This window comes from Ylistrum balloti, unplaced genomic scaffold, assembly GCF_031769215.1.
Source record: "Ylistrum balloti isolate Yb309-2 unplaced genomic scaffold, AGI_CSIRO_Ybal_v1 Utg371318, whole genome shotgun sequence".
Lineage (NCBI taxonomy): Eukaryota > Metazoa > Mollusca > Bivalvia > Pectinida > Pectinidae > Ylistrum > Ylistrum balloti.
The window spans coordinates 721,320-733,156 of record NW_026782703.1 but is presented as its reverse complement, the minus strand read 5'-3'; the positions used below and the strand labels follow the sequence as shown (position 1 = coordinate 733,156).

At 30.8% G+C, this 11,837-nt stretch overlaps 1 protein-coding gene across 1 annotated transcript in view; it reads right to left on the bottom strand.

Moving 5' to 3' along the window:
- Nucleotides 1-11,837, bottom strand: part of LOC132562009 (dedicator of cytokinesis protein 9-like) — a 105,241-nt gene that overhangs the window by 14,149 nt on the left and 79,255 nt on the right. The window contains exons 41-48 of the mRNA XM_060226735.1: nucleotides 8,675-8,890; nucleotides 8,400-8,457; nucleotides 6,074-6,115; nucleotides 3,195-3,304; nucleotides 1,956-2,078; nucleotides 1,129-1,242; nucleotides 527-673; nucleotides 22-232 (exon numbers count right to left, since the gene is read on the bottom strand). Of these exons, the coding sequence (XP_060082718.1) occupies nucleotides 22-232; nucleotides 527-673; nucleotides 1,129-1,242; nucleotides 1,956-2,078; nucleotides 3,195-3,304; nucleotides 6,074-6,115; nucleotides 8,400-8,457; nucleotides 8,675-8,890 (1,021 nt within the window). The remainder of the gene's footprint in view (nucleotides 1-21; nucleotides 233-526; nucleotides 674-1,128; nucleotides 1,243-1,955; nucleotides 2,079-3,194; nucleotides 3,305-6,073; nucleotides 6,116-8,399; nucleotides 8,458-8,674; nucleotides 8,891-11,837) is intronic.

The window sequence follows — 11,837 nt, the reverse complement described above, 5'->3', positions numbered from 1 at the left end:
AGGGGAGATGTTGTCACTTACTTGTGAGTATGGTCCTCCGTTTACATTGCTCGTGGATTTCTCCGTGAGCTTTCCCATTTTTTGTAAATGGGGTCTCAAACATGAATCGTTTTATATTGTTGTTTTTCTCGAATTCTGTCACACGACGTTGTAGCTCCTTTTCCTCAAAGTATGGAGTCACATGTATCACCTGAATGTAAGCAAATTTAGTGTCCAGCTCCATTGGATTGACCTGTATTAGAACATGAAATAACATTAAACAAATGTGATACTTTAAATGAACATATGTGAATTGTGTCCTGTTGTAAAATGTTGGTAGCTGTATTGGAAAGTAACAAGTTGACAAGTTTATACAATTTTATCAATTATAGACATCAACAGTAGTGTCCATCTTATTATCTAATTTACTACCTATGTACATATGTTTCTTAATCTCATATGAAAAATTGCAAAATGTTTCTTTTGTTTGTTTCTTTCATACAGGTTGAAACAACAACTATCGTCAAGGAAACAAACCCTAACTCACCTTTTTGGAATCTTTCATTAATTTTACGTTGTCACGACCATACTTCTCACCATACATTTTTTCGAGACGTTCACAGATCTCAGCAAGGCTTGTGACTTTGGGTTCCTTATACAGATACTCTTTACCGTCTTCTTCATCAAAGAATGACTACAACAGGTAAGTATAAATGTAGGGTAGAAATAAAGAGATTGAGACAGGTAAGTGATAGAACATTATATAGATCAGTTCCGTACACAGGGACATCTCAACAGGAGTGGCTGGTCTACACAAGACTGATCTATTGTCTACTTTGCACCATCATACCTCAAAAATGAAAATGGCTGCAAGATGGTAAGTTCAGTAATGACTAAAAATCCAAAGAAACAAGATATCTTTCATGAACCTGATTACCCTATGACTATAGCATGTGCCATTTACTTCCTGGTAACCTTAAGATAATAAATGGTTAATATTAATTTTGCTAACCATGATGCCCTTTCAAAATAGAATGACATACCTGATGAGGATAAATATTTGGAAAACATGAAAATTTTTGTGAAAATCATTTTGAATGTAGATATATTGTGATGTTACATATTTTCATGATGTATATTTTGACATACCTGACCGTAGAAAGCCACCCTGAAGTACTTGCCGAGGAGGCGTTTACCCGAGGCTGTCACCTCCACCACTTTGCTGTACGCGTTGGCCAGGTGGGTATACCCTGCAGACAGACGCTGTAAATACAAACAAAATCAATTAAGAATATTCATCCAAAAACTTACTGTATGTAAAATCAGTTTGATAATATCACTAAAGGGGGCATAACTCCATAGCATATCATTGAAACAAAAATAAAGCTGTGAATGAACTGCTTCTCTGATTCATGGAATATAACTTGTTGGGCCACACTGAGACTTTCTCAGCATCCTGTCTCTTTACATTAGTTACTGTATACAAAGAAATAATCACCCTTTCATGAAACTGTCAGTTTTTACTGGGATTTAATTTACACTAAAATATGACATAATATATTTCAACTTTAACATTAAACTTTAACCTACCTTTAGTTTTTGCTTAACGGTCAGACTAAAGGTAAACTGTGGCTAGCTTCAAGGTTACAACACAGTATGTTACATGTTCATGGTGAGGAATGTAAAAAGTCCTTAACACAGGAACCTTATACTTTTAAGTTTGTGGAATAAACAAATAAACTGTCCTTTAGTGGTATATATATATAAGATAAAACATGGTTTCATGTTAAATATCATACATATTCCATGAGTATGACAGAACTATCAATATTTTTCATGAGTGCTAAGCACTAGTAAAACATATAGATATAACCTGTCACAGACTGTTGTAAAAGAGAATTTAATTGATCAAAGTATTCTGTGAATTTATCTTATAGTCACATGAAAATCTTTACATAGAACTTAATGGTTCTTACTTCATAGTCACGTGAGAATTCATAGATCGGAATGATTAGTCTGTAAATCTCCCCGAGGATTTCGTATCTCTCTGCCTGCTCCATAGCATTGGCAGCTAGCTCCAAGAACTGCACCATGGTTTCCTGGTAAAAAAAAGAAAATCTTATCAAAAAGTTTTATTATTACATCTGGTTGTACTCCTCTGACAAGTAAATGAATTCCAGTATCAAACTTTTTTTTGATGATGATGATGTTTTGAAATGTAGAAAAAAATCAAAATGTTGCTGCACTACTTTTTCAGGTAAAGGCGTCAGAATACAAGTTACAGGGAAAAATTCATTTCATACATTACCCTTATTTTTTACCATGAAACAGACAGTTCACGGCAACATTTTTCAAAATAATATTTTAATCTTTCATTACACAGTAAGGGTATGATACTTGGATTTTAAACAAAACAAATCATCTGACTACACATAGCAACCAAAACATGAGAATGTTCTAGAACGACTACTAGTATAAACTTTTTTTAAAGACTTCAAGCTTTTGACACTTTTCATGATCACAAAAAAGGGTCTCTCTGTGCTTTATTCTTTGCAATTTTCATCCAAATTACCAGTTTCTCCAAGATCAAGAAAACAGCAAAAATATTAATGTTCAGGTCCTAAAAATCTGCAGGTGATCATCAAGTTGAAATTCACAAATTTGAAATAAGTGATTTGTGGTGATAATTTATACAAAATTTAGTTGAAGTCTACCCAAGACCTCTAAAGATATACTCAAGAGAAATCCCTTTGCAACCAGAAAACTTTGGAATTGTTGACGCTTTTAACCAAATCATGCCATCAACTATACTGTCGAAATTTCTTCACAAATATGGCCTGTTTTCATCTTTTATGTACAACTCTAGATAACAAAGTATATAAAAGAAGACAAAATTCCAAGATATTTTGTTGGAATTCATTTTACATTGAATTATGTCTTACGTTCAGTCAAAAACATCCGAGGAGTACATCCTTAAAGAACACCATTATGTAACTATGCTATGAAGTCCATTTATCAGAAAAATCACACACAAATCTATATAAAGGGTAGCTTTGGACAGATAACCAGGACATAATTTTGGAGTATGAAATAATTCACTTATTGGTTATCTCCCTTTTGATTTTTTGGGGTTGTGGAAGGGACATAACTCTGACAGAATTCACATAGTAAGTGTGTACTGTAGAATGACACCATAAAACAAATAACTTTGGTACCTCAGTGTACTGGACATCTTGCATCCCCGAGTCATCCTTGATCCCTGATTCCTCCAGTTCTATGTTAGGAGAGATGGTCTTAAAAGCAGCACAACCTTGAGGAAAACAACCTGTGGGAAAGATTATGATATGTCATTTAACTCACTAGGGGGGACAACTCAGAGAAAATCGCACTAACTATGATAAGATACTGAAGTAACTAGGGGAGAAAACTCTGTGAAAATTGGACAAATTTTCCTTTGTCACTGAACTTAGTAAGTTCTATCAACTTCAGAAAATTTCTCCTTATACAAACCGTTACCACACTAAAACATTTTTGTACTGCGCACATGAGGTACGCACTTTTCAGTACTTATATATTGTATAACAGGTATTGGCTGCAAATGGAAAAATTTGCGGTGGAAAAAATCTATTAAATGATATTATTTCATTCTTCTCTTTTCTAAATTCATATTTTATATTATTTCGGCATTTTTTTAAAGCACTTTCTTACCACTGCTGATCAAATTTACCTGATACATGCTTTGTGTGATTGGTTTTAGATTCTGTGAATTTTCCTCATTCATTCTAGGGTGTTTGTTATTTACACTGTTATTTGATTGACATGCTCCATTAAGAAATATCACACCCTAGAATATCAGTGAACATCTAGACATGATTCCCAGTGTGTTTTCAGTCATCTAGTGTTAAAGCTTGGTAGTACATATAACCCATTCTGTTAATCATTAGTGACAGCCAGCACATATTTTAAAATTTGAATTTTATTTGTAGAAGTGTATTAGAATAATTGTCTATATCTGTGTCATTCAATCAATTAGAAAAAAGAATTTCTACAGAAATAAAACACAACTTTTATGTGTAATAATTTCTCTGTTTCTATGTGGGACGTTGGTCAATCATAAATTTAATTAATATATATGCTTATATCTATTTGTGCAGTTGGGTAAAATTAACTAAATGATTAAAAAAGATCCTCAATTATAACAAATCTGTTGAGAACAGTTTGTAAAAAGTGATAAAACTACACATAAAACAACAGATATACAAACAACATAGAAAAAAGTGAACACAAACAACACAGAAATATCATTAGAACTAAGAAACAGCATCATGATTTAATTAAACTAGATATGAATGTCCCGACTCCTAAATAAACCAGAATCTGATCAGGAGTAGATCCTATTAGGTCAATGTGAACCAACTCTGTTCAGTTATTATCATTAGAAATTTGTCAGTTTGATTAAAAAATGTATTATTAGTGCAGGGATGATATAAGAAATCTTAAAAACATTTTATCCGTGATTATATCAAAAATCTTATATCATCACTAGTAATGGTACATGTATAACAGTGATTATATAACTATTGTCATTTTAGCCAATCAGAGCATTGCTTTCTACTCACTGCAGTGACATTAAATGATATATAACAGTGATTATATAACTATTGTAATTTTAGCCAATCAGAGCATTGCTTTCTACTCACTGCAGTGACATTAATTGATTTTCCTGGTTTGATGTGAATAATGCAAAGATTGAATTGGTCAGTATTCCATCAATTTTTTTCCATTAACATTTTATTCTAATTTGGTACTTATCAAATAATATCACAAAATAATAGAATACCATGTAAATTGGATAATGTCAACTATTCTACATCAAATACCTCGCGTATGTTTCCCAAACTTTTTCTTTTAACATCTGTATTTTGAGTTTCAAACTACATTTTTTTCTTTTAAATTTTCCTTCAAAAATGTAATCAAGAGAGTAAAATTAATGTTTTCCTGCAAAATATCCTATATATTTCATTGGTATATCATTTATAAATATTGAATGGCACTGGGGACACATTCTATGTTACAAATATCAAGTAGCACCGAGGACACATTCTATATTACAAATATTGAACAGCACTGGGGACACATTCTATGTTACAAATATCGAGTAGCACCGAGGACACATTCTATATTACAAATATCGGGTAGCACCGAGGACACATTCTATATTACAAATATCGAGTAGCACTGAGGACACATTCTATATTACAGATATCGAGTAGCACTGAGGACACATTCTATATTACAAATATTGAACAGTATTGAGGACACATTCTATAAACTCCCATATTGTACCCAGTACTGCGTAATATTTGTTTTTCATGTCTTTCTTAAATGATAGTTAGTCACACAGTTCTCTATATATGATCTCATGATGGAAGTAAAATAACTGATACATTAATCAAGGTTAAAGAATAAAATCAATAATATACTGGAATTTTAATTTCTATCTAGACCGAGTTATCATGAAGGGGGATAACTCATGTTTGGTATTATGACATCACAATATACCACGTCAGCCCATTGTCCTTGACTAAAGACATTAAATACTAAAATACTGATCAGGGCAACTACTAGAATTATAATATTAGAAATATTGAAAAATATTATTTTTTTATCATTCACATGAAATACATAAACAAGAAACCATCAAATATTTTCTAAGTATTTTTTTGTTTAACATTTCTCCCATTTCTCAAATAGGTATACATAAAAAATTGGATAAACTTCCACAAAAAAGGTTTAGCACTTAACTGTAGCTGTCAGGTAAGAAGCGTAGATAAGATTAGGAAAGTGTGATATTTCTAGTAAATTTAGTCATACCTTAACAATGGTTTTGTAATTCATGCAATCAATTAACATTATCAAAGTTATACTTTTATATCAATTATATATACAAGTATATCATCATATTCTATTTATAGCCTAAGCACATAAAACTAGACTGACTGTACTATATATAGTTGATATACTATTGATGATATATATAGATATATAGGTATAAATTGATATAAGTTTTAAGGCAGTGCATATACAAATTTACCCTCTGTCCATAACACTTCCCCAGATATACATGGTAGTGCAGCTGAAAGTTGATGATCACATTTTCTTATCACAGAAGGGGCATAATTTCACATAAAACATTAAATATATTCTACGTATATGTTTTGATCTATTTTCTGTGTTATATATCATTTAAGAACAAAACATAACAATGTTCATTGTATTTAACAGAAAATTGAAACAAAACATTTGAACAGTACAAACTTTCTATAAATTTCTCCTCCAAGGTGTGATGTTTTGGTTTTTAAGTGTTCAACACAAAAACATATCAAGCCACAACAATATCAAAATGGAAATGTTCACATATTGAAAATCAATAAATTAAAAAAAAAATCAACAATTATAACAGTTTAAACCACAGCTATAGGTAGGTTTTCATTTTAAACTTGAAAAAGCTAAAAAAAAAAGATGCAGCTAATGTTAAATGACATTAATACAAAATGTTGAGAAAACAAAGTATCAATTTAAACTAATCATAGTCTTCTTTCATAAATAAATTACAGGAACATTGTCAAAATATAGAATCCATTAAATCTTATATAACCACTGTCAAAATATAGAACCCATTAAATCTTATATAACCACTGTCTATATATAGAATCCATTAAATCTTATATAACCACTGTCAAAATATAGAACCCATTAAATCTTATATAACCACTGTCAAAATATAGAATCCATTAAATCTTATATAACCACTGTCTATATATAGAATCCATTAAATCTTATATAACCACTGCCAAAATATAGAATCCATTAAATCTTATATAACCACTGTCTATATATAGAATCCATTAAATCTTATATAACCACTGTCTATATATAGAATCCATTAAATCTTATATAACCACTGTCAAAATATAGAACCCATTAAATCTTATATATACCACTGTCAAAATATAGAACTCATTAAATCTTATATAACCACTGTCAAAATATAGAACCCATTAAATCTTATATAACCACTGTCAAAATATAGAATCCATTAAATGTTATATAAACACTGTCTATATATAGAATCCATTAAATCTTATATAACCACTGTCTATATATATATAGAATCCATTAAATCTTATATAACCACTGTCAAAATATAGAACCCATTAAATCTTATATAACCACTGTCAAAATATAGAAACCATTAAATCTTATATAACCACTGTCTATATATAGAATCCATTAAATCTTATATAACCACTGCCAAAATATAGAATTCATTAAATCTTATATAACCACTGTCTATATATAGAATCCATTAAATCTTATATAACCACTGTCTATATATAGAATATTAATATAGAATCCATTAAATCTTATATAACCACTGCCAAAATATAGAATTCATTAAATCTTATATAACCACTGTCTATATATAGAATCCATTAAATCTTATATAACCACTGTCAAAATATAGAACCCATTAAATCTTATATAACCACTGCCAAAATATAGAATTCATTAAATCTAATATTACCACTGTCAAAGAGAGAACTCATTCAATCTACTCACATGAACTCTGTCAAAATAAAGCACCATTAAGTTCCATTTTAAAACAATGACAAAGTATGACAGGAATGTCAATATATAGATACCATTGAATTCAATAGCATGAAAACTAGTAAACTTAGACAAACATAAAAAAAAATCACAAGTAAAACAGATCTAGCATTGTCAATACAGTGTTACAGTAGACAATCAATAAAACAATAAAAGGTTTGGATGAAGTCATGCATGAAAACTACCTTAACACCAAACTTACTTGACTTTAACTTTCCTGTGGCGGTGGAAAAAATCAAAGCAACAAAAATCAGTAACTAAGGAACACTGCCTATTTTGTATCTGGACCAATAGAAAGGTGACTGTAAACTTGAGGTCATAGTTCAAAACCAAAAGAGGCCATCTTATTGTAATTTCAAATTTCCATTACATACAGGTGCTATAGAGGGACAACAATAATAAAACATAAGATTTATGACCTAGTTTGATCACACAGGTAACTGCAGTCATGTGGATCATGTTACGCAATACTCATATCTTACTTCTATCCTTGGATAGACAGACAGGTAAATGGTAAATAGTGGTCTACAAGCTACTGGCTATATTGGTATTGGGTGTGATAATGGAGTACTTATGACAGATTATAAGGAGGGATAAAACTGACTATGTTTAACAATGTAACAGATACCTAAAGCAGCAGATGTCTCAGTGATGTATTTTGTCACTGGAACTAAGGTATATCAAACCATACTGAACCAATAATGTATTTGTGCTTTTGCATACCTGTTGTAACATACAAATATACTAACCTCTGCGTCTCAGGTACTCTGCTATGAGGGCTGCTATATGGATGTAGCAATGTGCTGCCTGTAACATAAACATTTAAATTTTTCACAAAAAATGCATTATGTAAATCTTGTTAAAGGAAAATTTTTTTCTAACATCATTATTGAAAGTAGTTATAACAAAACAGATCCTATTTATAGCTGCTATAGAATCCAGTAGCAGTTTAGAAATCCTCAATTATTTTTAAATTTCTCATGTTGAGTTATACAAACATTTTGTCACAGTAAATTTGACAAACCTCTGAGAAATTTGAATATCTGAAGTGTATTTTTGCCATTGAGTCGAGCCAAGTTTTTCGAAGCTCTGGTGTGCTGGCATAAGATTTGGCTAAACTATTCTGTAGATCAATCAGCATTTCTGGGTCATTTTCATGCTCTCTCATCTGAGCAGTCGCCATGAGAACAGTCCGGATTCGTTTTGTGAGATCTTTAACTTCTGCTGGAAAACCACTTTTCTACAAAATAAATTAACACAATATTTTAATTAATTAACTATTTCCTATTTCAATGACAGTATCTTAAGTTTGCACAGCCCTAAACATATTAATTTCCTTAGATAATTTTTTTTTATTTCTAAAAAGTTAAGATTATTAACCATTTAGTATATTTCACAAACATGATTCAATGTAGCATTCATTGATTTTCATAACGATATTTCACAATTATTCTTGAGCAAATAAAAAATTACTTATTAAAACTGAGAAATATAGAAACAACAACCTGAAAGGAAGAAAAGAGAACCATAATTCAAGACATCAACCAGGAATATTGAAAACAGGAGAAGGAGAAAAGTATAAAAATATGTCCAAAGAAATACAAATAGTTATATAACCATTTAAATAATGATCAGATTTCTAACAGATTACTAGAATAGAATAAAACAGAAATATCCTATTGAGCATATACATTACTATAACAGTTAATGGTGTAATAAACACCTTTGATCCCTAGTTATTCTGATATTTTTTCCATGCAGCCCCAGGTAAGTTTTATATTCATTTCCAGATTATAAATAAATATCTGTAAGGCATGAACTTCCCAACTCCATAAAGACCTGAATCTGATCAGGTGTAGAACATGACATTATGACACTATGGGGTAGATATGACCTGAATCTGATCAGGTGTAGAACATGACATTATGATACTATGGGGTAGATATGACCTGAATCTGATCAGGTGTAGAACATACCTGAATCTAATCAGGTGTAGAACATGACATTATGATTCTATGGGGCAGATATGACCTGAATCTGTTGAGAGGTTCTTAAGATATGACATTGATTTTGAACTGGACAGGACAGATGTAAGTAAAACAATACGTCCCCACTAAAATGGCAGGGATATAGAAAGGTATTGTTCCTAAAAACATAAAATGGGACATTTCAATTAAATCAGGATATACCTCCCTTGATAAGAATTATCTCCCTTGAATATGCCTCAGCAAGCAATAATCATTGTGACACAAATACCTATATATTGTGTACACTTCACAACACTTAAACAAGATCAAACTTTGTGTTCTTTAAAAAAAAATTCAAAATTTACTGATTCACAACTCTTTGATGTTAAAAGGAGATAAAGTGATAGTGATATAGCAGACAGCTTTAAGAAATTTGACAGATATACTGTACTAAATCTCTACAGTAGTTTACAGAAATATTGAAAAGTAATGAAAAAAAACATTCCACAATACATCTGATCATCTGTCTGCATACTGATAACCCTACAGAGTAGATTCATGCATCAAAGTATTCTAAATATAACTAAAGGTATTGTTCTATACTGTATTTACTAAAAATGAAATTTGAATTGTAAATAAAATAAGTATTTCCACCAAAGATCTCTATGCCGAAAAACAAATCTACAATGCATGAAATTTACAAATCAAAATAACTAAAAAAATATTCTAAAAGTCTAGAATTTCCAATTTTAATGAAAGTTTTAAAATGACTTGCTATAATAACTATGACCTATGTTTATGACATTAGCAGAACATTTTCCCCCTAGTTCATAGGTCAGCTGAAGCATTGCCAACAAGTAAGCAGCCATTTTCATTTGTCCCTGACTGAATATTGTCAGAGTACCAAGGTTTCAATAGGAAGTGGCAAGCAAGGAAGTGCATGCTGTGTTTGAGTGGCATATTGGTAGGTCAGGATGATGCCACAGGCTGGGCGATGCCACATGATGAAGATACATAAAATTCTTACGTGGTCAGATGTATTTTGCCAGATTCCGCCCACCAATAAATATTTCCAAGTCTCCTTCATGTTCAAGCAAATAATAAAATGTGTTTGGAAAATAAATGAAACCAATTAGAATTTAACAAATAGATCAAATACCTTAAAATTAAATCAAATTGAAAATACAATATCTTAAACTAGGGACATTAACATTTGGTGCAAGGGTAAGTAACTCTGTACTGAAAATATACACTTGAACATTAAATAGGGTACAATTTGGATCCCATCATGAAAAAAAAATTCAAGCTGTTAAAAGGTTCCTCTGCAAATATAGATCCAATATGTTTCTTTTTTATTGGCTGTTCTAGTCTGATAAAGGATTTATATGTTTCATTTCATGGACTGTTCTAGTGTGTTAATGGGGTTTACAAGTTAAATCTCATGGATTGTCCTAGTTTGATATTGGGTTTACAAGTTTCATTTCAAGGACTGTTCAAGTTTAATATGGTGTTTAAATGTTTCACTTTATGGGCTTTTGTCTAATCACTGACTTTTTCAGTCTATTTCAGGAATGAAATTGGGTACATCATTGCTACCTGATGACAAACAACATGTCAGGTAATATTTTATCCAGTTCAAATTAATATCTGGTAACAAGAGAATTCAATATAGAAAACTGCAAAAGCATAAACAACAATAGAAAATGACATTCATGAAAAATGAAATATCATAAAAAGCTGATATTTTAAGATTTAAAAACAAACAGGGAACTAAAACAGAGAAGCAATGAGGTTCAAGAATCCTTCATTATGGTACAAACAGTGTCATAAGGCCAGACTTATGTAAAATAAACTGGACGTAACTTTTTAATGGTTTGATTTGACCTATATTCGTGTGAAAGTCTTTACGTATCAAACACATTTATAGAGTTTAAGAACTTGGGCTATATTTAGAGAATTCTGTACTTCTTATAAAAAGGCAAAAGTGGTAGTGAAAAGTTTTTAAACAGAATATATTCTATCTATATAATAAATATATATGTATACATGTCCTGAATACATTTGATATAGATGTGAATATACATAGATATAGTGTAGTTACGCATTGTAATACTTTGTACACTCATAAATGGAAGAGGCAGTACTGATATCTAGCCATGCTGTTTTACACTGATTCCATCATGTCTAAATGTAATTAACAGTAATGTAAATCTATAAATA